This window comes from Bombus fervidus, chromosome 8, assembly GCF_041682495.2.
Source record: "Bombus fervidus isolate BK054 chromosome 8, iyBomFerv1, whole genome shotgun sequence".
Taxonomy (NCBI): domain Eukaryota; kingdom Metazoa; phylum Arthropoda; class Insecta; order Hymenoptera; family Apidae; genus Bombus; species Bombus fervidus.
Window position 1 is genome coordinate 8316391 of NC_091524.1, and position 27119 is coordinate 8343509.

Sequence of the window (27119 nt, forward strand, 5' to 3'; positions counted from 1 at the left end):
AGTCGATTCTTTTATCGCGAAGGCTCAGGGATTTAAAAGTAGAGCGAAAAAGACTAGAAACTGGAAAATTGTACGAATCGGCTTGATTTTGTTTCCTTTTGATGATTCGCACATACGATCGATGAATGGAATCGTTCATGTTCGTCCCTGTAGTGATATCACGAGCAACGATAGCGATGAGGATGATCGAGAAACTTTCCATTAGAAGCTTCGATCCAGCAAAGAGAGAATCAATAATCTTGACGAGAAGAATCGAAATAAAGGTATCTAATGACCCTGATCGTTAAAAGAAAAATATATAATTGTTATGAGATAAGACAATGATTAGAGAGAAATGAAAAAGTGCGCTTGGACATTAACTATGACGCGAAGGAAAGCAAAATGATGAGAAAGAAATGTTTTTGGTGTATGAGATGAAGATGATAGTATCCAAATGTCTTCAGTCTCGTTTATGGTTCCATTCGTCATCGTGCTAATGTCAGGCGATTATTATACACGAGGTTGGCCCGCTTTGCACGAAACTATCAATAGCCGTAGAGTTTCAGTGACTCGCACTGCGAGCAAGCTCCGAACCATGGTATTTTTACTATTTTAAATCGATAATCAACATGTTGGCGAATTCACATCGAAAATTATTTAAATAAAAGATTTACGCGCGTGTACATAGTAGCGTTTCATTAAAAATATACGACTGAGCGATTGAACTGATTATTAATTGATTAAATTGATTAACAAAGTTTTGAACAGGTGACATGTTTTATTAATTATCGTCTCGTCCATTTATTAATAAATTATTTTATTATTAAAGATTGATAGTACTATTGTGGAAACGAGTAATTTTATTTACAAACCTAATTCACCTAATCTAATCCACGATTTTTTCCATTGCAAAACAGGAAGATTAAGTGGACGTTATTTGTTACATGTTTTCGTCGAGCTAGCAAGTTATCTGATTACTCGGCTAATCAAGGTGCAAATACTGTATCACGATGTGACAAATATTAGAAGATACGTTTTTTTCTCGTATTCGAAAACGTAAACGAAAAATTGTAATCCTATCTGGAGTTATATCTTTGATCTGAAGAAATAAAATCTCTGAAGTTATTTGCACCGGTCTTCTGATACGCGTCTTAGCAAAATAACTGATCGATGAATCTGTTGAGATTGGCGAGAATTTGCGGTTGAAGGTTTCAGAATCGAAATCATAAAACGAAATCGCGTTTGGTTACACGTTTTGCGATGATAACTACAACTTGCGATAATTATCAGTGTTAGGCAGGTTTTATCGTACGACGTACGCATATAATTTATTAACATGTCACTGACATTTTAGAGTCACGTGAATCGACTAATCAAGAAACAAGTTGAATTTCAAGTGTGTCGTAAAAGGTCAAACTCTTGAGAGACGATGGCAGAAATTTTTTAAGGCTCTTCTTTTACGAGCGAAACTCGCGGAAAGAAGCGGATAAAGATATCATAAGAAAGATACTTTCGGTATTTTGAAAATAAATCTCGAAAGTACAGTAAACAATCTGAGATTCTGAGAGATAACGAAAGAAATTTTCATTTTTCTCTTTTAAGCGCGGAACTTCAGGAGCTGAAGGAAATTCGGAGAGGAACTTGTACCGTTCAAAGGAATTTTAGAAAAAGAATTGGTTTTTTTTCATTCATAAACGTGTTTTAAGTCACGTTATTGTTATCGTTATCGCGTGATTTTGAAAAAAAATCTAATATAACAGAGTACAACCTAGTTCTTAAAGCGATAATAATAATTATTAATCAACAGCGATTATAGACATCGTTCTACCATGTTACTACGTTGAAGACTTTTAGCCGCTTACTATTTTTAGCGAGAATTAACTGGATAAGAAATTAGTTCAAGAATCGCTATATCAAGAATTAATTATCTCTTTGACAAGGATTAATAACTATAGTTAATATATTAGTTAATATAAATAATTAATATTGCAAATTTGATCGAGTGCATACTTTGAAATATTTATCCAAAATTTTGATAAGCTCGTATTCTATTTTATTCGACAATCAAATTTTATGCATAAATGATATACATGATAATACCACGTTATGTAACATGATAACAATCCGATAATAATAGAAGCAATCGATACAACAATATTAATAGCAATCGATCGCGGTTAGGAGAAGCGAAGTTGCTATAGTTGCGAGATGCAATGTGTTTGTTTCTTTGTTCTTGATGATCAGACAAATTGTGTATTTATCTCGAACGTAAATATGTAAAAATACAATGAGCGCAGATGCAAAAGACAAATGCCTAGGTTTACGACATTTAAAAAATACAACATACTATTGCGTATATGCGAGTTACACTTTTTATGACTGTATTTGAAAAAAATTTGCATAAATATTTACAATCTTCTCATGACGTTTATAATGGTGTTTTTTTCTTAATGATAGGAAATCTACTGTTTGCATAATTAACATACGCAGTTTGCTAACCATGATAATTTCGTTCTGTTATTCACAGTAGTATGTCTTATGTGCGTCGATGATTATGAAAGTAGCCTAAGACATCTTTTTTTTCTTTTTTTTTTTCTTGAGATACACAAAGTTCTACGTTTAACGCATGAACTGAATTCTGTGTTAACGACACAATAACCAACACAGTTCGATAGTTCTGCAAAAATGGTTACAGATTATTATAGTATAATACGTGACGCAAAGTAAATATCCTTTTATTTTTAGGTCTTACGATGGCCTGGACCATTTCAATAATCACCGTTACATGTATTATTTTCAATGCCAGTTCTATTGTGCCTTTATTTCTCACGGTCAAGGGGATGACCCTCTATTTCGGTTTTACTACTCATTGTAGTGTGTAGAATTCTATTAAAATTCTTTCGAGCACGTGCGGTTTTCACTATCGGAATACCACCGACTGCTAATTTTAACGTATCGCGCAACATATTTTCTCGCTCGTGGTCATCGTAATCGTTCGACATCGCCGTTATATAATTTTTTAATATACTCTCAATAGAATTTTGTTTTGCCTTTACTAGCCCTAATGAAATATTATACTTTTCTTTACTTTTATTCTTTCTTAAATTCCATCTTACTTATTCACAATAAACTCTCCTACGCTACTCCATTTTATTTAAAAAAAAAGTATCGATCAGTCTTTATTCGATCAATCTAATTAAAAGATTTCTAAAAGAATAGTTCGAAACGATCTTCGTCAAAGAATCGAAAATCTCGCTTGCCTCTACGCTCGTCTATTTTTCTCTCCAGTTTTCTAGTCCCCCACTTTCAACGCAAATAGCAATGTCCTCCTCACGTTTTCTTCTCTCGATCACTATCTTCTTGTTTACTCGGCAATGATTCGCAAGAATATGCATGAGATACGGGGAAAGGGACGCTAAATGTAAGGGACATCTAAAAAGGAAGAGGAAAAATATCTTGATCGATCGAAATCTCTTTTCGCTTAAGTTACGCGCGCCAGTGTGGTGCTACGCAGTGGAGGGGAGACGAGGTAATTGCGCGCGCATCCCCTCGCTCCCCACCACTCCTGGCAGACAATGAGCAAAGCGGTATATATGACGTCACCGGAGTAGGTCGCGGCACTCAGCTGACGACTGCATTCAGAAGTCCGAGGGCCGTAACACATTCCGAATATACTCGAGTTCAGGTACGATCACACTGACTCTGCTCTTCCGTACGTGACGCGTGTGAGTGTTTAGCGATAATCTTCCAAAATATTTTCCTCGTTCTTTTTTTTTTTTTTTTTTCTTTATCTGTTTTCTGTGATTATCGCATACAGTTACCGAATAATACTCGTAGCTATTCGAAGTGGTGGTGTAGGGTAGTTGGACGGTTTGCCAAATTTTTTCTTTGTTTTCTTATTGATATATTCGGTGGTGTATATATCGATTCTATCTTTTGGGTAAAGGTTTCGTATACAGGAAATTTCCTATTTATTTTATTTTTCTTTTTATATATTTGCTTTTGACTTTTCTTAAAAATAACACATTTTAGAGTTTTGTAATAAATACTATATACATGTACAGTTTGCATTATCATACGTAGCGACGAATCGTAGGAATTACAAAAATTTATTAGATAATATAGTTCTTGCCTAGTACTGGCGACAAAAATCATACAGAAATATCGAAGTACTATAAATTGTGAGATTCAAAGACCATAAAAAGTAAATATCTGTTGTCAATCCTAAAATAAACACCTTGTTTTTACCAGGAATATTTGATCAATCTGAGATAATAGACAGCAAGTATTTGATCTATCGTCAGAAATGATCGCGGTCGTTTTAAAACACATGTGACAGAAGATTCTTGACCCGAGTTCTCTTTTTCTTCTTTGCTAATTTCGTACATCTTAAGTAACTTAAGAAGTCTCTATTGCGACACGTGCGACACCAATTCTCTTGCGATTCGCTTTTATAGCAACATTCCATTGATACTTGTGTCTGTTACTGCACGATTGATTCAAAATTTTGCAATTTTTATTTTACAAAAGTCTGTATTAAATTTGTAATTTTTCTAACGATTAACGATGCGAATGTGTTTGCTAAATCTTGTGAGACAGGAGACTATGATTGAAAGAATGTGTAAGTGTAAGTACTACTTCCACGTAGTAATCACGTGCACATATTAGCCGCTGGAAAATTACTTATCCTATGGGGAAGTGGCCGATACCCGTGCTTCTAAATGATTATTATGTGCCTTCAATACATCGTAATATTAATTTTTAAATATAGGAAGGCTAAGGAAATTTCTCAATAAATAGCATTTTATTTTTCAGGAAATTAGATCTTCCTTTGATCTACCTACATTTTACCCTAATCTGTGTTATTTATATTACTTGTGAATTATTCTCTTCTATATAATACATTATTCATTAATGAAACTGTTCTTATGTTTTCGTAGGCTTTAATCAAGAAGTCATACTAGATCATCTTCAAAAATGGCTGAATCATTGGAACAGATGCCAAAATCCGAGACGATTAGACTCCGAGAGCGATATATCGGGTAAATATCACGTTAATCGTGCGTTCCTATTTATCGCAGTTGTCATATGGGACAATATTCATTTCGAGTGTGAACACGAATCGATCGTTTTACAGGCAAGCGTGCAAATTATTTTACAAATCGAACCCTTTGAAAATTGTTCGAGCCGAAGGGCAGTACATGTTCGACGAGAGAGGCAATCGTTTCTTGGACTGTATCAACAATGTTGCTCATGGTATGAAAAAGATTTTAATATATCAAAATATTTTTTAAATTTAAGAAGCTTCAATTCGTAAAAATAATTGATAATAAATGAAAAGAAAAAAAGAACAAAAGATAATAAATAGATAATTTATAGAGACTAAAACTGTGCATAGAATCGTATAGAAATTATTTAAATTAGATAGATAGCGTTTATATAGGTTTGTAAAGAATCTATGCACTTTAAAAGCTTCATTTTAAAAGAACTTCACACACACACACGAGTCTGAGAAAAGGAAAATATAAGTTTGTGAATGATAATAAAGTAAATGAATTAACACGAATAAATAAATAAATTTACAGTGGGTCACTGTCATCCAACGGTGGTGCGCGCAGGTCAAGAACAAATGGCTTTGCTCTCCACCAACAACCGTTTCCTCCATGACGATCTGGTAATCTGTGCGCGTCGTTTGACCTCGCTTCTTCCGGAACCACTGTCCATCTGTTTCCTGGTAAACTCAGGCAGCGAGGCCAACGATCTCGCGCTTCGTCTCGCTCAGACGCATACCAAGAATAAGGATATTATCACTTTAGACCAGTAAGTTGTCAAACAATTTAAAACAATTAGCCACAAAAGGTATTTACTTGTTTCCGAAAAAAACGTAGATTAGCGATAATCTACGTTTAGACAAACGTAACGATTTCGTTCATTAACTAAATTATCATTTAGATTATCATAGAAATTTTTCTATATTCGATTATTTATTGTAATATTCGTATATTCAGTAATTTTTCATATCTTTTACGAAAGAGCTATAAATATTTGAAAAAATAAATCTTCTGAGAATTCGTAAAACGTTTCTTCTCATGATCGAAGGAAAATTCTATGAGAAACGAAATCGTTGCTGTCCAACAGGCTTTTGGCTTTTTCCGACTAAATATGCGACCCTCGAACAAAAAAACAAGTCAAAAATTACTGTGCGTTGTTTCTTTCGTGAGAAAAACGTGTCTCGATGATTTGCAGGTAGCCTTCGTTTTCCCTTTCTGATCGGGGCAAAATTCAGTGAGTAGCCATACGATCCGACTAGAATAACACGAAGGCGATAGGAACACGATGATTTTTCAGGCTACGATGATTTCTCTCAGGCAGACTACGTTCCTTTACTCGAGAGCCGACTAATCGTGTGGGTTTTCTTTTTTGCTTGTTTACAGCGAATGAAAACGCTTTGGAAGATACAAACAACGTGGCCAACGCGATGCGACGAGACAACGAAAGAAGTTGTACATGATCGATCGGCGAATTTTCGTGCACGCACAAAGTCGACAAAGTCACATAAAGCTATTGTCGTTTTAGGTGACACGTACGTGCCACATGTACGCCACACAACAAGAAGCGAAGCAATATGGATCGCAACTTATCTACGAAAAAGTAATTTTATATCCTGATAGAAAAGATGCGAAGCCGAGAGGCGACAGCAGGGACGAATGTTGTCGATACGAAAGAAGCGAATCGAGGGGGTGTGTTGTGACACAAAGTGGGCCAAGGCGAGCCTCGATAACTGGACAAGTGAAATTACGTTGTTAAAAGCGTGGCCGTGTGCACGATGATATCGTCACGATTCAAAATATTTTAAGAAGCTTTTAAATGCTTGTTTTGAATTGAAAAAAATACGTAGTAGTAGGTGGAAATTTATTGTTAGACCTCGAGAAAGATGGACATTTTTAATTTGATATTCGAAGGGTGAAATTTATCGCTTGCAAAGATAAAAGTTTCAAATTTGAGCGTTCAGGGGATGAAAATTAATTTTAAAGTTTGCAAGGGTAGAAATATTAAACTTGGCATTTGGCTCGTGAAAATTTACCCTAAATCTTGCTTTAAATCTTAAAGACCGAGATCTGAAATAACAAAATCTGGCATTTACAAGAAAAAAGAAGAGGAGTCTAAATTAGAGAAAATTCAAATTTATTCGAAACATGGAAAACGCAAGTTTCTTTGGAACTTCAAAATCAATCAAGACAAGAAATTTTAGATACAACTGCTATAAATGATAATTCCCTAAATGAAAATTCTTTAAGCATCGCGCGTCTAATAATTGCAGAAACCTGATTAATCGAGTTTCAGCAATGAACATGTGACCATACCTTGGTGAACACGCATTGATAGTTTCATGATTCACTCACGCTCCCTTTGCAGCTGCGCTATCCTCAGCGTCTTCAACGTTCATCCTTCGCTTTGCGAGTGACGTGTTGCGAATACGTCTTGCCTCACGACATCAGATTCTTTGATAACGTAATTTTACGTCATCGAGCTATCAGCGTTCCCTTTTGCCTTGTTATCGATACTTCCGCAAGCTGAGACAGCGTGAAAAGCGTACGTGTATTTCGCGAATCGTTTTATTCTTTCTCTCTCTCTCTCTCTCTCTCTCTCTTTATTGTCTTTCCTAATAACGAAAATCGTTGAGTGAAGTGAAGAGTTTCACGAAGAGAAGAGAATGACCATTTTCAGGACGTGTCGAAGAAAAACGGATAAGATGGCCTCGTCGCCGTACGGACGATCACAGTGAAATGACGCTTAGAGTTAGAGCTTGATAGTGAGCTTGACAGAGAGTGCTGAGGTGGCTGAAAACAAACTGTCGTTTAACGTTGTTCTTTCTTTCTTTTAGTGCTTATCACGGCCATTTGACTTCGATGATCGATATTTCGCCGTACAAGTTCAACAAACCGAACGGGCCTGGCAAAAAAGACTGGGTTCACGTGGTAAGAAAGTTTTACCAATTTCTATTATTATACTGAAGTTTCTCGAAAAAGTATCTGAATTTTTAATATATCTAAAACAATCTAAATAACAACAGTAGCCTAGATAATGTAAATAACGTTTAATTAAATTGTTGAACCTTCTTTAACAATTTTAATATCGAAAAATTTGATAAATAAAGTTGATAAATTTTGTAAAAAAAATTATCACCGTATATAATACGTGCAAATGTATTTCATAACTTTAGAATAACTCTATTCGTACGATAAGGAAACTAATTAAGAACTAAGGGAACCAATTCGCTGTGCTAAAAAAAAAAAAAGAAGAAATTCTTCTAATAGACGTAGATTCTGATAAACAATAAATATCATCATCATCATTATTATTACTATATTTATAATCGTGAAAAGTATTGAAATTTTATACTTCAAAAATATTTGGATGCCAATTATCTATGTTCGGTATTTAATGTAAGCTTCTCGTATTTATTTATAGGCACCATGCCCGGATGTTTATCGAGGGAAGTATCGCGATATCGACCACCCTAACGAAGATCTGGGCGTAAAGTACGCCGATGATGTGAAGGATATCTGTCAGAATCTGAAGAACGAAGGCAAGGGAGTCTGTGCTTTTATCGCTGAAAGTTTAATGTCTGTCGGCGGGCAAATTCTGCCACCACAGAATTACTTCAGAAATGCGTACAAGTGAGTATGTTACTCTATCAGCGTCGAATTTCTTAATATAGTTAATATAATTATTGATATAATTGGCCTACCTTCAGTTTCGTTAATACTATTTGCATAAAATAACAGGCACGTTAGAGAAGCCGGTGGCGTTTGCATCGCGGATGAAGTTCAAGTCGGATTTGGAAGAGTTGGTAGCCACATGTGGGCCTTCCAGCTTTACGGCGAGGACGCTATACCGGACATAGTCACCGTAGGAAAACCCATGGGAAACGGACATCCTGTGGCAGCTGTGATTACGACCCCGGCCATTGCTGGAAGCTTCAAAGACACTGGAATAGAATACTTTAATACGGTGAATATCAAAGTTGTTAAATCTCTTCGTTTTTCGTATTCTTCACTGTAAGAAAACCTTATCGTTTACGAATCAACGAATTCGGACACCTTCCTTTTTTTATAGAATATAATAATAATAATTATTTATTTTACATTATGAAATTAAAAACCATGAAACACTTACATTTGTCCTCTGTCGAATTCTAGTATGGGGGTAACCCAGTGTCCTGCGCCATAGCGAATGCCGTGATGGAAGTGATCGAGCGAGAGAATCTTCAAGAGAACGCTTTGAAGGTTGGTAAACATCTGATGATGGAATTGAGGAAGCTGGCCAAGCGACGAAAAATTATCGGTGACGTGCGAGGTGTTGGACTGTTCGCGGGTATCGAGTTGGTACGCGACAGGATCGAGAGAAGCCCAGCGACGACAGAAGCGAAGCACGTGGTCTCCAGGATGAAGGACAGAAAGATTTTGATAAGCAGCGACGGCCCGGACGACAATATCTTGAAAGTGAAACCGCCGATGGTATTCACGATTGAGAATGTAAATCACTTGGTGTCTACTTTAGACGAAGTTCTCGAGGAAGTGGACATTGGCGTCGAAAAGGTGATTATTAATTGGAGTTTCAATTGGAGATGTTAATTGGAATTAAAACTTGGAGTATTAGAATATTAGAACGGAGAAATATTATAACTTGTTGGAAATATTAGAAGAGATATTTAGACGAGATTCTAGAAGCGGAGTTGCGAACAACTTACGAAAAATGAATGAACGAAGAGCAGAATTTCTGCATGTTAAGATGTTTCGAAATTGTGAATGTAATTTCTAGATTTTCTTATTGAATGATAACGTAGATTATGCAATAATGTTGCGTTTGAGCGAGAAAGCGTAGACACGCTTCGATCGGAAACCGGATGCGGAATGTTGTAACATTTCCAAGTGCACTTTGTTTTTCTGAATGAAAATGTCTGACTTTGCAAAAAGATCGTCATATCTCATCCGGATGAGCGATATTTTTTCTCGCCACTCTGCATGTGCCTCGATAACCAGTGAACCGTTAATTACATATTTCTTCAATAATTTTTGTAGATAGTAATTTCGCATGAAAGTCTTTTAGATATCGCTTGTTCGATTAACTCTCGATGATCTTTTCAATTTATTTCGTACGTGATTTCATATTAGCAGACACGATAGGAATATTTTTAAGCGAACGTTGCAATCTACGAGGTTCTCCAAAATTTAGATGGTTATTAATTCTTGATAATTAATTAATTATGTGTTTTCAGAAGTACGAACCCACGACGACTATTTTGAAGGCGACAATCTCTAAAATGGACGTGGAAACGGATAACACCACGTGTTCAAGCGGGAAGCCGTTGCTTGTTCGCGCTAATTAACAATTAATTTAAGCTGAACCTTATATTATAATATATTTATAAAACACGATGGTCGTGTGCCTTATATTTAAGATATTATTTAGATAGATAGAATAAATAGATAGATAGATAGATAGAAGATATTAAGATATTACTGTTCGTGAGCTGAATGATTATTGATAAATATGTTATAATATAACTAAGAATACCGTGTATATATTTATAAAAAGAATTACAGGTGAACAGAGAGAGATGAGACTACAATTAAGATTTAATTAAACGTCGAACATAAGCTCGAAGTAATAATACTTTAGAATATATATTTTAATAAATATAATCACTATAAATATACTATATTTTTATATATCCATTTGTTTGATTATTCTTTCCGCTACTAGCGAGATAGTTGAAAGAAACGAGTACAAGTAAATACAGATATAAGGAAGAAAATTCAATGTCTGCGTTAAAATTGTTGACTACGATCGTCGTTATTTAAAATACAAGCATTTTTTGTAAAATCAAAGATCGAACACCAGGAGATAGTAGTAAATACTAATGGAGATTATTGATTATTGTTTAATAACTATAATTCTGCAGATCCATAAATCCGTAAATATAATATGATGGCATCTAATATGATAAAAACGCACGAACCGTGACCCCACGTGTAATCACATCTGCATTTTAGCATATTATGACTAACTGAATTATTTATGAACACAAATCTAGCGTTTTCTGGAGTTACGTTATCACGACACGGCTTTATATCGTTATCATACGTGAACTATGATTATGTGGGTAACATTTGAATCTCGATAAAGATATTGGTCAAAATATTATTTTGACTTGATCAATTTTCTTCGCAGGAAACGATTCTTTTTTTTTTTTAATTTAAAGGACATTCTAGGAAATTCCTGAAAGGTTCTTTAGAAAAAAGGAATTTTTAATGTAAAGGACATTGTAAAATATTTCGACGTAAACTTAAACTCTGAGCTAACATAGCAAACGAGATTATCCAAGATAGAACGATAGAAGATGTTAAATCTTATTCTATCAATTTGTTAAAATTTCTTTTTCAATAAATATTTTTGTTTTTGTAGATGTACTAGTTTTGTAGTTTTAGGATTCACTGGAATATGATAAATATTAAAAGTCGGATATATTTCATATGTCACAACCTGGAAGAAAATGGAAGAAATGCTTTATGAAATGATAAGTCAGCCGGAGATCCAAATCGAGAATTTCGAAGAAAAATGTTGTCAAATTTCATGTCTATCGATTAGGTATATTTCGTTAGAAATGTTTCTAACGAAGAAAAGGATTAGTTCGAAAAAAATCGATATCGTTGACGGAATTATTATTTCTTCAACGTCAGAATTATTAGCAGATAATAAAATTCGATCTAGTGGTTATTATTCTAATAGACACTGAAAAACATAGATAGGAGAAATGAGTCGCATATAGATTAAAAAATAAGTTCACGGACATTCTCTTAGCTGCTTACGTTGGCACGATTAAAGTATAAATTGGAGGTTGAAAACGATCCAACGTTACTTTCTCGGTTGATGTCCACGGCTTTCAATATGTGGCTACTACTGACGGTTTTATTGCTTGGTAAGTAAAGGTAGAAAATTCTACTCACACCTCTCTATCAATTGGCCCATCTTCTTTCTCATCGATCTTCTTTCTCCCTTGAACTTTTTTCATAAATTTTAATTAATTTGATAATAGGAGGCATATTTCACGTAGAACGAGGTATATCCCAAAATTCTTATTTGCAATGCCAGAAATGTGGCAAATCCTTTTTATCTCGAGACACTGAAAATTCAGTTCTAATCGTTTAACAATTTTTCTTTGCTTTATTCTTTTGTCATTGAGAATACAATTATCAACGATTGAATTATAGAACTTGTACCAAAAGAATAAAAAAAAGAAAAAATACTTCATACAGAAAATGAAATGAAATTCCTATAAGAAATAGCGGTCTGATAATTCCACTGTTAATTTTAGAGAAAGATATTTCTCACGCAGAGTATCAAAAACTTCTACATCTCGGAAATAAAAACACGAACAATTTCTCTGTCTCAGAATACGTACGTTTCAATTTCAATCATTCAGGAATTTCTCTTTGTTTCATTTCCTCACATTTTCCCTAAAATGACCAAGACTTATTATTTAATAAATTAAATTTTTCAGTCCCAAAAATGATTGGGACTATTCTTCGTTTCTTTTCTTTACGTTTAATATTTACAACTCTGTCGCGTTCAATCAATCGAAGCTAACGCTGAAAATTTCTACGTATCCGCAGCGGGAATAGTTTCAGCCGACTACGACCATGGCTGGCACGTTGGCAATGAGTACACTTATCTCATACGCAGTCGAACGATAGCGAGTTTGAATGAATTATCCGATCTGCACACCGGTATACTGATAAAAGCATTGCTCACGATACAAGTCAAAGATCCTCAGATGCTAACTGCGAAGGTGTCGCAAAGTCAATACGCTCGAGTCTTCAAATCTTTACCGGAAGGCTGGGACACTGAGATTTCTGACCAATTGTTGGAACTTCGTGACTTGCCTCTTTCTGGTAAACCGTTCTGTATCAAGCTGAAACATGGCGTGATCAGGGACATCCTCGTGGATCGTACCGTCCCAACCTGGGAGGTGAACATCTTGAAGAGTATCGTTAGCCAATTGCAAATAGACAGCCTGGGTGAGAACGCGATCAGAACGGACGAAACGCAAATTCCGACTGACCAAGAACCGTACGGATTGTTCAGAGTTATGGAAGATTCAGTTGGCGGACAATGTGAAGTTCTTTACGATATCACACCGCTGCCAGAGCACGTCACCTATATTTATCCAGAATTACTTCCTATACCGAAGTTGAAGGGAGATGGACAATATATTGATATCCGCAAATCGAAAAACTACAACAAATGTGATCGGAGGATGAACTATCAGTTTGGTATAACTGACAACAAGTATTGGGAAGCTGGCTCCAATAAGAATGGAAAATTCTTCTCGGTGAGTAGTTTGCATCGTTGATGATATTATCGGAATGTTAGAAGCCGGACAGTATCTTTGACGGTATTTTGATAGAAAGTCGGAATTGTGTGCCAATCCCTGAACCGTGTTAAACCCTTAATAAAATCTAGGAATAACTATTTCTTTGTCGACAACGTTTCTTGCGTTTCTTGTATCTGGACACAGAAAACACAATCTTCAATCGTTTATCGATAATGGTATTGTAGGATCTTTACTACAATTAGTTTGTTTAAAATGAATCAAACTGGTGTTGGTTAAACAGAAAACTATGGTTGTTTAACGCGAACTAAATACAATAACGAGTTATAATTAAGACAACTAAATAGTTAATTTACAACTCTCGTCACCACGGTTCCAACGCTTCCTCTCACGCGGATCGCACTCTCTCGACAACGCAATTCGCACTCTCTGACTTCTCAACTAATACTGACTGTTAATTCGTCTTTTTCCCTTAGCATCCCTTTGTCTCTTGTCTTAGCCCCATCACGCGCGTGTTGCACAATCGTTCGTGGTCAGGGTCACGCAGGTCTTTTCCGTGAAACTATTCGATTGAAGGACTGTCGGCACTTCGGCTTTCTCGCGACTTTGTTTATAGTTCGCCCGATATCTGCTAGGCCTTTCGTCCACGATACTACAGTATTATACTGTAAAAGGTTTCATTTCTCGGTGGTTTTGATTCTATTTGTCTTATGAAGAGTATCGATATAATATGTACGGTACAGGCGATGTTAAACAAGATTTTCGATGTTGCAGCAATCTGCGACGAGCAGAATCATCATCTCAGGAACGCTGAAGAGTTTCACCATCCAATCGGCGGTGACTACCAACTTAATGTACGTGAACCCAAGATTCTACGATCATGGACACGGGTTGGTAGCCAGCAGGATGAATCTAACCTTGGCTGCCGTGAAGAAAATTACGAATCCTCTGCTCAAACCGAAAAATCTGGAATCCACTGGCAACCTGGTTTACACTTACCACAATCCTTTCTCAGACATCGAAGAACGCAGAGTCGGTAAAGTACTCGAGGATTCGGATAAGACGATGGTTTCGGATAGCGTCAGTTCTGTTAGTTCGAGCGAAGAAGTCACGAAAGGTCAAAATCTTCGAAGCCTTTCGTCTGACTCGTCCAGCTCGTCCAGTTCGATTTCCAGCAGCGAGGAGGACCAGTACTGGCAACCTAAACCCACGATGGAAAATGCTCCTCAGAATCCTTTGTCGCCCCTACTCATTGGCTATAATGGCAAATATATTGGAAAACATAAAGAAATGGACGTTGTAGCGAAAAGCAGAGAACTTATTTACCAAATAGCCAACGAGATGGAAGATCCGAACGACCTGCATAAAAACCAAATTCTCGAGAAGTACACGATCCTGAGCGATCTACTTCGTACGATGAATAAGGACCAAATATTACAAGTCGATAAGGACGTACATTTCTCTCCTCACGAGCTGAAATCGCTCGACAAGACTCTGATTCCTAAACAAAACGCTTGGAACGTGTTGAAATCCGCTGTCGCTCAAACTGGAACTGGACCAGGCTTGTTGGTTATCAAGAACTGGATCGAGTTGAAGGAAGTCGATTCCACGGCAGCTGCAGATCTCTTGGCTAGACTTCCCAAGACAGCTCGTGCACCTACTGCTGAATACGTCAAGGAATTTTTCGTGAGTATCTAAGTTCACTTGTGATAATATTAACTCGTAATATATGAAATTTTCAGTTGTAACAATGATGTCTTACGATGTACTGAATCTTCTTGAATTTGCGTTTCCCAGAAACTAGCTACATGTGAGACAGTGATGAAGGATCTAGCCATCAGCGGCCCGGCGATCATAGCATTTAGCGAGTTGGTTTATAACGCTCAAGTGAGCAGAAAGAGCCTGCACAATCACTATCCGGTGCATACGTTCGGTCGTCTCACGCCCAAACACGATCAAGTAGTTACCCGAGAGTACATCCCCTACCTGGAGAAGGAATTGAAGAAAGCCGTGGAAAGTGGCCGAAGCACGGTTATTCAGACTTACATCGTGGCTTTGGGTAATATCGGTCATCCGAAGATTCTCCCCGTTCTCGAGCCTTACCTGGAAGGCAAAGTACAATTGACGGTGTTCCAGAGGACGCTAGTGGTCTCAGCTTTGGCCAAACTGGCTGAAGGTTTTCCAAAATTGGCGCGTTCGATTTTGTACAAGATCTATCTGAACACTATGGAAGCCCACCAAGTGCGTTGCACCGCTGTCTTCCTTCTGATGACGACCGATCCTCCGTTACTCATGTTACAACGAATGGCAGAATTTACCAAGATCGAGAAGAACAAACACGTAAACTCGGCCGTGAAGTCGACTCTGAAGAGCTTGGCGAACATGAAGGACCCCGAATATCGAACGCTGGCGAAGAAAGCTCGCGCCGCAAAGAATCTACTGACTCCAAACGAATACAGCTACCATTACTCTCACGGATACGCCACCGAATCGATCACAGACGGAGGGAATATCATTTCTCACATGATCCTGGACTACATTGGCAGCGATGATAGCCTGGTTCCTAACGCTATATACTACGCCGTGTACTCTTCTTACGGAGACTTCAAGCTCCCTCCTTTCGAAGTAGTAGCCATGGTTTCGAGCATTAGGTCCATTCTTGAGTTGAACACTAGCCAGAAAGACAAGGAAGGTATCAGATTGGCGGCTGAGAGGATCGCCGAAGAGTTGAATATCATTCCTGACAAACCTATTCCTCTAGAGGGAAACATAAATTTGAACGGAAAGTACATAGCGAGGTTCTTGCCCTTCGATAAGACCTCTCTCTCTCTACTCCGTGAATGTAAGTGTTTCTAAATATTTGACGTATTAACGATATTTTTCATTAAATACGAAGCGATTTGTAGACAATTCGATTGTAGATGTTAATCGTGTATCGTTTGTAATTCTAGTGCTGACGATGTATCTGAAGGGCGAAAAACAAGGAAACCTCATCAACCGATTACAATCCTACGACGTAACATTTGGCTTCCCCACAGAAACCGGATTGCCATTCGTCTACAGTTTTGAAATACCGACGCTTTTTAAGATCACTGGAGCTATAAACAACGAGGCGAAGAATGCAAAGATTACGAAAGCGGGAACCGATGTTCGTATGCTCTATGCAATGAAGATTCAAGGAAGACTTGGCTTCGTCACGCCCTTCGAGTACCAGCAGTACATCGTCGGCGTGGATCTTAACTTTAACGTTTACCTACCAATGAAAATAACTCTGGATATGGACCTATTTAAACATAAGTGGGAAATAAGGATTTATCCATTGAAGGGAGAAGAAAAGGCACGATTATTGCATTACAGCGTCGTTCCATACATCGCCAATCACAACATTTTGAATTTACGTCCTCTGCTCACCGAGAAAACAACGCAAACACTACTTTCCAACGATATCAATTCCGATACTATCTCAGGTTGGGATCTGGTGAATATGTACCTGGAAAGCGACAAATCTTACAACTACAACAACTGGGTTAACATGGACTTCGATGACTTTTCCGATGTGATTATGACTCCGTGGACCTTGGATTACGACTACTACCAGAAAGTAGACATCTTGCTGAATCTGAAACGCGAACAGGTGGCACCATTCGTATTCAACATAACGTATGATTTTATGGATTTCGAACCCACCACTCTAGATACTACACTATGGACATACAAAGCTACAGCCGTGGAGCCATCCGACAAGGAGGCTGACAGCGAAACTCGTAGGAAACAATGGATGGAGGAGGCTGCCAATGGTATCAAATTGGCCAAATCACAGGTGATAGATATTCTAATAGAAATTCCAGTGACAAGCGAAGAGAGTATCCAGAACGTTATAACCATCGCCAAGTCCTATAGCGAAGCTGAGAAGAAAGGACGAACGCTGCTATATTGGAGCTTTAATAAAATGTTCGAAGTCTGCGCGACTACCCAGACGAAGGTCACGCCAGACAACACGGTGTTCTACGATCAGGTCGCTCAATTGAAACCCAAGGTAGAATTTAACGCAGATTTGCGCATTGGAAGGACTTGTTCCACTGGTGAACAGATAAACATCAACAGTGAAGCTACCCAGAGTAAGGAGTTAAGGGAACGTATCAAGAATGTATCTTTGATCAAAACTTGCCAGAAACAAATGTATCAGGGTAACAACATCCTCCGAGCCTGTCAAAATGCTGCTGCGATCTCTATGATTCTTGATCAAATGACTGTCTCCATAGATTTCCAATCGCCGTATATTTTGTATTACACCACCAAGGCTCTCGCCTTCGTAATAAACGCCGATTATTTGAAAGAATACGCGGACATTCACACACATTTATTGGATCCTAAGGTAAACGGCAAGAAGAAGATCGACATCGCGGTCAATCTGACCGACAATTTGGAAAGAGCTGACATACTAATCGCTACTCCGATTATGAACATTCGCATCAACCACCTAGACCTGTCTGTTCTTGAAATTTCTGCGGAGGACGTTCTGATGGCTGCAGACGAGGACATGGATATTCAAAACCTCTTGTACAACGAGGACGAACGTGAGTATAATTATAACAATTGTAAAATCACTTTTTCAGCTAGTTACATTATCGATTCAAGAGTAGAATACGAAGCTGACATTTTAGTAATTTTTGAACTGTGCGCGTAGTGATTCCAAGCTTCTTAGTAGATATCGAATTTCCATTAGGAAAAGGAACGTGGATCTGATCGACTATAATGTCGACTAATTTGTCTTATCGATCAAAACTGTTACATCGAGGCGAAGAATCTCTAAATATATTTTTATCTCTGCACGATAGTCTCATCATTTACTTTTACAGCCGCTTGTATATTGGATAACACCAGGGCGCAAACATTCGATGGCAAAGAGTACCCTCTGAGATTAGGCAACTGCTGGCACGTCGTCATGACCACGTATCCTCAAGCGAACCCAGATAATCCGGACGAGAAGATGTATATGTACAAATTCGACAGCGTGAGCATCCTCATTCGTGAAACGGAAAACGGACAGAGGGAAGTGAAAGTTTTACTCGGTGACAAGGAGATCAAATTTGTACCTACTTCGACCGAAATACAAGTTTTAGTGAACGAACATCCCGTCACGGTAACTAAGGACATAAGTTGGCAGGAAAGGAAGGACAACGAGGTCTTGTACGAGATCTTCCAAATCGATGAACACTTTATCGGTTTGGTTTCTGACAAATACGCACTGAGCCTTGTTTACGATGGAAAACGTGTAATGATCAAGGTAAGTAACAAAGTTTAGATTTAAATTAATTTCTTGCTCGAATATCCTCCGTAGATTAGCCATTAATCCTTCTAGCTTTCTATAATTGTTTCTGAAAAATTAAGAATTAATCACACGTTCCCATACTAACATTTAGAAATCTATAAAAAGTGGATTTGCTTGCTTTCCGAGTAGATCGCATACCAAGGAAATAATTTCGCTTTAAAAACGGTATTAATCATTTTCTGACATTTGATTGGAAAGATACGCGAACAGCAACGGATTAAACGATATCTGACTAAATAAAAAAATCAACGGCGTAATTAATAATTTATCGAAATTCGTAGGCGGGTGACAAATTCCGCAAAGTCATCCGTGGTCTCTGTGGTAACTACGACGGGGAGCCGGTCAACGACTTTACAGCTCCCAGGAGTTGCATTCTTCGAAAACCCGAGCTATTCATCGCCAGCTACGCTCTGACCAAGGAGCATTGCGAGGGTGAGTCTTTAGAGAACTCGAAGTTGCTGATGAACTACGATTGCGTACAGGAAGAGAAGAGTCGTTTCAGCAACGTGATCAGCGACAAGGAATCTGGACGAAAAGATACCGAGGAATCAAACTGGGGATACCATAAACAAGTTACAAACAAACACTGCACCATCTTGAAGACTAACATAGAGGAGACTGACAACGCGATATGCTTCACGATTCGTCAGGTGCCTTTCTGCGCACCTGGCTGCTGGGCTACCGAGACGAAACCGAAAGATTATCAATACCACTGCATGAAGAAGGACAGAGCAGCATTGGCCTTGAAAAACAGAATCAATAAGGGTGCCAAGCCTGATCTCAGCCAGAAGTCAGTTACCTATACCGAACCCATCAACGTTCCTCTTGCTTGCAAGGCCTAATTCCGGTGTACCTTGCTTACCTACCTCATATACTTACATGTTCTTACTAGTATCTGTGGTAATTTTATATTTAGCTCGTAATCAAATGTTTTAGTAAAATTTACTCTTTTCAATACCTGTGGTGTTTTATATTATTTGTTTTACTTCCCTTGTCATATAGTTTTAGATCGTCAAACTGTTGGAAGCATGCGTCATAAATAATTTTCGTGCCATTCTTTCGATACATCTTCCATGTACAACCATTTCGGTCACTCCACTTCCATAAATTTTATTCGCGAAATTTTCCAGTCAACGATAAAATATGTACACAGATATATCAAATCGATACACAAAATTAGTCAAAATCAACAATCACAAATTTCTCGATACTGTGACACGCTATATATATTATTTCTTCGAGATATTTTCCATTTGTCTCTATGATTTATCGTACATGCTTTTCTGTAAGATACGTATCGTAATTGTAATCGTTGAGATTATTTCATTTTTGACACGGAGGATCGTGAATAGGGCATTTCAAGCGCAGTTGATTTAGGTGACAATCCATTTTCTTAATCTTCTCGCAGAGATCGGCTTCTTTGATGCAACAAGCTTGTTGCTCGAATTCTCTTCTCAAAGAACATACCTTCCGTTGTTTCTCATTCTTCATTTCGATTTTTCGTCGGGAACTTGTTTCGTACGCTTCGTCTATGGAACTCACTAAGCGCATCTGATTTAGTTTGCGAATGCTCTTCTCGTGCTCCTCGTATGGTTCACCTAAATTTAGAATTTCCATTTCGTTTAATTCGCATTTAATCGGTGTAATCATCAGAACTTAATTTTCCATCTAGAATTCGTTAAGCTCTTACTTCTATATATTGGCACGGCTCCCGCTTCCAGATTTTTCCGGATTTCGTGAATCTCTTTCTCGCATCTTTCATAGTACGTTCCACGTAAGATCAACGTTGGTTTCCTATCAATTTGACAATCCTGACATTTCCTCTTCGTCTTCCTATCGCGCATGTAGCGTTTATATTCCAAGCATTTCAGCATCTCCTCGATCAAAGTGAACCGTGTGTTGTCGATTCTGGTGAACACACCTGGTCGTTGCTTCGTTCTCAGCAAATGATGTAACTGTAGCGGGGAAAACGAGACAACGACGATAACGAGACAATGTCTTTTTCTTGTAATTCACCTTGAAGAGGATGAACAGTATCCACTGCATGGACTCCTGTTCGATTATCGTCTGCATGCATTCTATCTCTTCCTGTTTGAACCTATCGCACGAGAAAAGAAATACACGTACATCGTCTGTTAAACAACGTTGCCTATTTCACGCGAGACTATCAAATTTCGACTATTTCATATAAAATGAGTCGAATGAAATTATTGGATTGGCAACTGATTGATCGCAGATTTTGTCATTACCGCCTTAATGACTTAGTTGCCAACACAATATATATTACTACGAGAAATTCCAGAGCACATAGGAATGTGACAAGACTTTCAACAAATTGAAAGATACCAAACCTCTTCATGTTCTTCACGGTTTCCTCGTTCTTCGCATAGACTTCGTTCAACCATCGTCGCATTTTCTCTATGTCAAGGACGGTTTTCCTGATCCAATAACCACGCCAGAACGCTTGGATCCTCGTGGCCATCTCGTTATAGTAATCTTGCCACATTTGATGGACACGATGCACCAGATATCGATCGACGATGATCCTGGTACGATAGCCACGCCAATAACGTTGAATGCTGACTGCGCTCTGGTGCAGCAATCGGAAATGTTTTCGGCTGAGGATGCCGCGAATCCAGGCCTGCACTGTCGAGTTGAAATCCAATTCAAACGTTGTAACGACGGAAGAACGATATCCTAATCGAATTTTTCGGAATGAAGAACGGAGAACGGATAGTGTGTATTTAAAGAGAAAAATCTGTATTTCAGCATCGTTACAATTTTCGCTCGAATTCCTATGTACTTGTACCATTGCATCTCCTCTATTTTTCATGATTATCGAAATTAATACGAGAATTATTCCGCGCACGATAATTTACCAAGTAATAATATCGGTAAATCGACGAAAGTCTCGTGTTGTGGATAATAAGTTTCTCTTTTACAGCTTCAGAATTTTCCATCGGATAATTTATATAATTTGTAAAATCCACTTGCCAAATTTCGCTTGTTTCATTATCGAATTTATCGATATTATAAAAGGCAGTTTGCTGACGTTAACGATTAGTAATTTGCTAACAATGTTAAATTACGCAAACGTGGCCAGATACGAATCTCAGATCATTGTCAATATCGTTAGTTGCAATAACGAAAAAACTAAAAGAAGAACTCGCCGATGACTTGTTGGATCGATATGTCGTGATCTTGACCTTAAGCAATCAATATCTTGGCGTACAGTTACAATTACGACACACGAGGCTTTATTATTAGCGCTACTCGCACCCAGATTGGATAAGAACGATAACTCGCGTACAAGTTGTGGTTATCGAGCCTGAGGTTATCTTCCCGCGCGTACCACAGAATCTTCGTCAGGAGATCGTAAAAAAACCTGAAAACCTTTTTTACGGAAGCTCATAGAAATTATCTTCGAACAAGAGTCATTAACCTGTATCCTGCGTGCAGCGATGAAATACAAATGCCTGGTCGCTTCCGCGAGCGTGTCTCTGCGTTTGACTTCCTTTTCGAACTCGATGGGATCCACCGTAAGTTCCGCCACGGACGCCATCGAGAAAGATTATTTCAACGCGTAAGTATGTTTTTATCAATGGGAATTCGCGAATGATTTGGTAAATTGTCGGTGCGAACTTCGCTACATGCTACGAACTATCGATCGTCGAATGTACGTTGTGCGAAGCAATCGGTGAATCGGTGGATTTAAAGAATTTCTGTTTACCGAGTCCACTTATCTGAACATGAATTTTTGTTATGCAAACATAGGTAGAAGGGAGAATGAGTGAACTTTTATTACACCAAGTGTTTGTCTTCAACTGGATTCAGATAAACGAGCTGCTCGCAAGCTATGCCGATCAACTTCGAAATAGAAAAACAGATAAAAGTGATGACGTTAGGTGAATTATTTTTCAAAATCTACATCACTGTGCATTAACTGTTTATATTGGCTTGGCAGCTAAGTAATTGCGGATTTTGTCAATACCATCTAATGACAAATACCAATACCATTTCTTTCTGATAAACGAACTTATGAAAGTATCATAAAATCCTTTGTCTCTTACAACCGTACATCGATCGTGCACCTAGGTAATGAAACTGAAAGATCTGCAAAAGATGGAGCTGATCGGTTTAGCTTTTGACAGGCTCGAATGCGGTTTTCTATTATCTAAATTCCAATCAAACGAAAATGCCTGACACCGAAGATTTTTCGTATCTGTGTCAACATAAAATGAAAATAACGAGTCACTAACGCCGTCCACAAATTGTAACGAATCGTTTGTAAAGATAAACGGTTGTTGATTCACGAAAAGATATAATTGACAAGATCAGAAGTGACGAATACATTGTTTATTCGTAAGTACATCTCACACATCGATGCCATGTTTCTTAGGAACAATTTCGAAGTCAAGGAGCAAGGCTGATCAGAAAATCTCTTGACACAGTAGAAACACAAAGAGAGATGTGCCCAAAAATAGCGTGGTCGCTGTCGCTGCTATAACGATGAATTTCCTTCTTCTGGATGTTCTTGTCAACACGTGAAAGTCCTTCCGGCTCTATAAAATCACACAGTGAATATTAATAAAATGAAAAGAATGCAACTCGAAGAATATTCCTCGATAGCTTACGTGTATGACGAATAAAATATAAAAGAAAATACACGAGAGAGTTTTAATTATAAAATACAATTAGCAAAGTGAAAAAGTAACGAACGAAGCGGCACATGTTTAACGTGTCTGCGCGTTGCTAATCGTCGCTCGATACTCGAGTAATTAACTGTATCGTTTCAACGCGTATAAATAAAAGAGCGTAATCACGACACGCACAACCCTCGGGGAAATAAATGATACGAACACTGGGGTCGTAGTCGGCAATGCGTTCGGCTATTGATCGACGCCGTTTCAATGAATATTTTTCATGCCACCAATCTAATTATGTCTCTTTGTTATGACGGAATATGGGTTACTGAACAAACTGAGCTTCCCGTGCATAGCGAATCCTTGGCTCTTTTATATAACACGTTGACTGCCGTGTAAATTTCGTATCTTTCGTCTATAACACCTAAATTTAAAATTATATATCGTTATATGCTAATGCGTATTTTAATAAAGAATAAAATCGTTTAAACATTTAAATGTTTATAAATAAATTGTTACTGTATGATCGGAAGTATCACGAATTTGACGAAAACGATTGTTTCATTTTGTAAATACCTTTGACAAGACCGACGTCAATTTTTTATTTTAGTTTCGTTATGTCATTTATAGAATACCTGTGTGTACATTTGAAATTAGATTTGGGAAACTGGCTATTTCAGTATTAATAATCTCGCGATGTTACGCATAATACAACACTATACTTTAACAAGTTTCGACTAAACGAAACGACGAGTGTATTTGTCTTGAATAAAACTGACCTCAAAATTAAAAAAATTATTTCTTTACAAAATCGTTAGGACAATTCTGTTTTTATTATCTCTTCTCTGTTATATATTTCTTCTTATTATATATTCTTCTAAAGAAAGAGTTAAATACTTGAACAAACCCGGTATCGCACTGGCGATTTTTACGGCAGTCAACGTAAAATCATTAAATCGTAAGTAATTTACCATAATTTGCAAAGTCTGAGTCTTTCGAACGAGATCGTCGAGCTTCTGGCTCCTGTCAATCATTTTCTGTATGCCATCCATCAACATTTTTTGGATTTCCGCCACTTCTGTCTCTATCTTCGGTATTATTTCATTATTTTTATTGTACTCGTGCTGAAACAACGATGGTTGTTAAATTCTTAGTGAAAAATATCGCCGTTTAAACTCGGCAAGGTCGTGGGTTAAACGGTCGGACGTACGACTATCTTCTTTAGAGGTTTCGAGAGATCGATGACCGCTACATTGGTTAGGTCCCTCGTGAGATCAGCCAGAATCGGTAGCTCCCTGTAAATGCTTCGCAATCTCTCGAGGAACACCTGGGAATAGAATTCCAGCTTGGCTGCTGACGAAGGACAATCCGGTTTCAACGTCAGGCAGGCGTAATGTAGTTCACCGATGAGCAAGTGCACCGTGTAGCTGCAAGAGAATGATATTTGCAAGAATTATTTTCCAACCGTCTGGAATCAATTTGACGAGTAAAAAGAGTATTTTTACAACTTATACAAATACTTTTATAATCATTTAAAAACACTGTCGGGGTTCTGTCGCACAATTGCGATAATATGGGTAACAAAATTAAAAAAGGTATTCCGAAAGGTAAAATTCTAAAAGCGAAAAGTAGGTGAAGTTTGACAAATGGATCTTATATTTAAATTACAATTCCGTTGATTATCTTAATTGGTGTAAAAGATCGTAAAGAGGAATATCTACGAAGTATAACTCGTAACTTGTAATCAATTATCGTTATCAATTATCATCAATGAATTATCGTGCAAGAGGACTATATGCAAAAATAGATGCAACTATGTGCAAATACTCTTTGCAACCATAGTCGTAAAATTACACAGATTCTTCCTCAAGAATCTGATTAATATGAAAATATCAAAAGAATATCATTGAAAATGTCGAACAACTAAGTTAGAGTTTCAAACACTCGCTCGATGAATATTTCTCGACTATCGAAAAGCCTTCCGATTTCGATGCGCCGCGTATAAAACGAAAATGACAGTCATGATTCGAATTAGCACACTTACTTGCCCCGATTAAGACTGATCTTATCATTCTCCACCGTCTTCAGTCCGTCGATTGTGCTGAGCGTGATCGCCCTGTACGTTGCATCCTGCTTCACCGGATAACAATCCGCCACGATCTTGCAGCCGGATTTCTCCCAAAATGCCACCAACGCGTAGTGCACCGTTTTATCCATCTTCCTCACAGGACACTAATCCGTTGCCTTCGTCCATTTAAATAAAGTAGACATTACGAATGATCAAAGTCATCCCACCCATACTCTCTCAATATATCACGCGATAATATGAGTAATAGGAATTGAAGTATCAAATTACACTTTGATAATTGAAGCCTCGAAAGAAGGGTTAAAATCTTCGTATGTTCTATCAGTTTCGTCGTATCGAATTTGTTGAGTGGGAGAGATTTAACAAACAAAAACAATTTCAAGAGGCTTTCTACGAAGTATAAGTATTTCTCGAATTGTAGCGGCTCGAAGAAAAACAAGTTCAACCTTCAGTCAGCGATCGTTTCTTCAAAAAAGAATAGACTAATTGTTTACCTTATATACCTTGAATATGAGAGGGATACGCAGGTGCAGGTGCAGGCGCAATACGAATTCTTGATTTGTTGTTCTTTGAATTGCAAGATGTAATAAATTTTCATTTACAGAGGTAAATTTCGTCTCGGAAAAATGGCACTTCGTTAAATCCAAGTTATACGGGCAAACTAACACTCGCGACAAAAAATTCGAGATACGGTAAATTTATATTTCAGCTTATATAAGCGCAACAGAAAAGAATGAACAAAATTGCAACCTCGTACATGCTTTCGAGTTACAGAGTTTATGGTGTGTACATAACAACAAAGTAGCAGAGCGATCCATCGATTTGATTTACCTTTCTTCCAGTTCGATCCACTCAACTGCCGCTTATTCGTGACGAATCCCCGGTGCAGCAGATATTTTCAAAAATCGATGGTCCTCAACTGAACGCTGACAGTGCACTTACGTTGTGGAACACTGGGGGTTATTCGCCAACCGTTCGCTCGGATGTCTCGATAGTTTCAGAGGCGGTCAGAGGCGGACAGAGGCAAACACGTTACTTTTCGTTGGTTGTTTACCAGGCCCGGTCGGTGTATCAAGTATGACTAATGAAACAAGTTTCGATAATGCACGATACGGGGCTTGAGCAAACTCGGTTTCTTCTTGAAGCTATGGCCACGTTCATATGCGATACCCGTATTATCTATTGCACTTAGCTTCTTTGTGAGGTATTTCGTCTTTCTGCGGTCCGTTTCGTTTATGCACAATTATATATAAATACAACGAATTTACTATATTTACTTTTCAGTTAACGCGCGAAGGATAATCGATTTTTATTTTGTAGTATTTCCGTAAAGAGGCGGCTTTAGGATTACAATTTACAGGGCTTTAGGTACAATGGGGATGATTCATCAGGCTTGCTTAGTTGATATTTGATAATGAGTATATTTATGTAGTACAGATTATGTGAGCAAATGTTTTTCATTGAATTATGCATGAATAAACGCCAGCGCAGAGAATTAACCCTATTGTTCTCCTTGGGTCCACGTTACAAAGTAAAAATTTTATTAGACATTATTAATACGATGGTTTCTAAATATTTAATTTTAGTAATCTGATTAGTGCATATTTTCGGCAAATGTTACAATTCATCGCTTGTTATGAAAAAAAGAATTCTTAACAGTATTATGGTAAGTAGAAATGT

The 27119-nt window shown here is 37.7% G+C and overlaps 4 protein-coding genes across 4 annotated transcripts; 2 read left to right on the top strand and 2 right to left on the bottom strand.

The window, feature by feature from the left end:
• The first annotated feature begins 3511 nt into the window (after positions 1 to 3511).
• LOC139990180 (alanine--glyoxylate aminotransferase 2-like) lies at positions 3512 to 10717 on the top strand. The gene is made up of 9 exons (XM_072009234.1): positions 3512 to 3664; positions 4920 to 5021; positions 5117 to 5235; positions 5565 to 5799; positions 7865 to 7958; positions 8452 to 8660; positions 8769 to 8994; positions 9183 to 9581; positions 10262 to 10717. Exons 2-9 carry the CDS (start codon positions 4957 to 4959, stop codon positions 10370 to 10372), a joined length of 1458 nt encoding a protein of 485 aa, XP_071865335.1. The 5' UTR covers positions 3512 to 3664; positions 4920 to 4956; the 3' UTR covers positions 10373 to 10717.
• A 1137-nt stretch (positions 10718 to 11854) lies between these two features.
• On the top strand, positions 11855 to 19667 carry Vgn (vitellogenin). The gene is made up of 7 exons (XM_072009116.1): positions 11855 to 11965; positions 12660 to 13378; positions 14153 to 15064; positions 15176 to 16220; positions 16330 to 17955; positions 18238 to 18665; positions 18992 to 19667. Exons 1-7 carry the CDS (start codon positions 11917 to 11919, stop codon positions 19550 to 19552), a joined length of 5340 nt encoding a protein of 1779 aa, XP_071865217.1. The 5' UTR covers positions 11855 to 11916; the 3' UTR covers positions 19553 to 19667.
• Positions 19668 to 19918: 251 nt separating this feature from the next.
• On the bottom strand, positions 19919 to 21543 carry LOC139989717 (uncharacterized). Its single transcript, XM_072008231.1, has 5 exons — positions 21514 to 21543; positions 21062 to 21300; positions 20727 to 20808; positions 20401 to 20665; positions 19919 to 20308 (listed from the first exon to the last, which is right to left on the bottom strand). The coding sequence occupies exons 1-5, from the start codon at positions 21541 to 21543 to the stop codon at positions 20034 to 20036; spliced, it is 891 nt and encodes a 296-aa protein (XP_071864332.1). The 3' UTR covers positions 19919 to 20033.
• A 1481-nt stretch (positions 21544 to 23024) lies between these two features.
• Positions 23025 to 26415, bottom strand: LOC139989985 (uncharacterized). The gene is made up of 5 exons (XM_072008763.1): positions 26271 to 26415; positions 25398 to 25597; positions 24564 to 24780; positions 24325 to 24477; positions 23025 to 23272 (listed from the first exon to the last, which is right to left on the bottom strand). Exons 2-5 carry the CDS (start codon positions 25568 to 25570, stop codon positions 23141 to 23143), a joined length of 675 nt encoding a protein of 224 aa, XP_071864864.1. The 5' UTR covers positions 25571 to 25597; positions 26271 to 26415; the 3' UTR covers positions 23025 to 23140.
• Between the last annotated feature and the right edge of the window lie 704 nt (positions 26416 to 27119).